The sequence below is a fragment of the Penaeus monodon genome, chromosome 34 (genome assembly GCF_015228065.2).
Source record: "Penaeus monodon isolate SGIC_2016 chromosome 34, NSTDA_Pmon_1, whole genome shotgun sequence".
Lineage (NCBI taxonomy): Eukaryota > Metazoa > Arthropoda > Malacostraca > Decapoda > Penaeidae > Penaeus > Penaeus monodon.
The window spans coordinates 9029816-9030060 of record NC_051419.1 but is presented as its reverse complement, the minus strand read 5'-3'; the positions used below and the strand labels follow the sequence as shown (position 1 = coordinate 9030060).

At 51.8% G+C, this 245-nt stretch overlaps 1 protein-coding gene across 1 annotated transcript in view; it reads right to left on the bottom strand.

The window, feature by feature from the left end:
- Positions 1-245, bottom strand: part of LOC119594807 (basement membrane-specific heparan sulfate proteoglycan core protein-like) — a gene marked incomplete at its 5' end in the record, with an annotated part of 219836 nt that overhangs the window by 158601 nt on the left and 60990 nt on the right. The window contains 1 exon segment of the mRNA XM_037943897.1: positions 23-133. Coding sequence (XP_037799825.1) covers positions 23-133 — 111 coding nt within the window.

Below are 245 nucleotides of genomic sequence, written 5' to 3'. Positions count from 1 at the left end.
GACTGCAAAAGCGGGAACCAACCTGAGCAATTAATTTCGTCTGACTGGTCGTCACAGTCGTGCTCGCCATCGCACCTCAGGTTCCCGGCTACACACTGGCCGTTGTGGCACGTGAACTCGCTCGAGAGACACGCTGGCGGCAGACTTGTGCATGTTAGCAGGGGGCTAATTTTGTTGCTTAGGATGAGGGAAATGATAGTCTTGATTCTACACGGAACACGACAAAGGACGATTTCGAAACAACA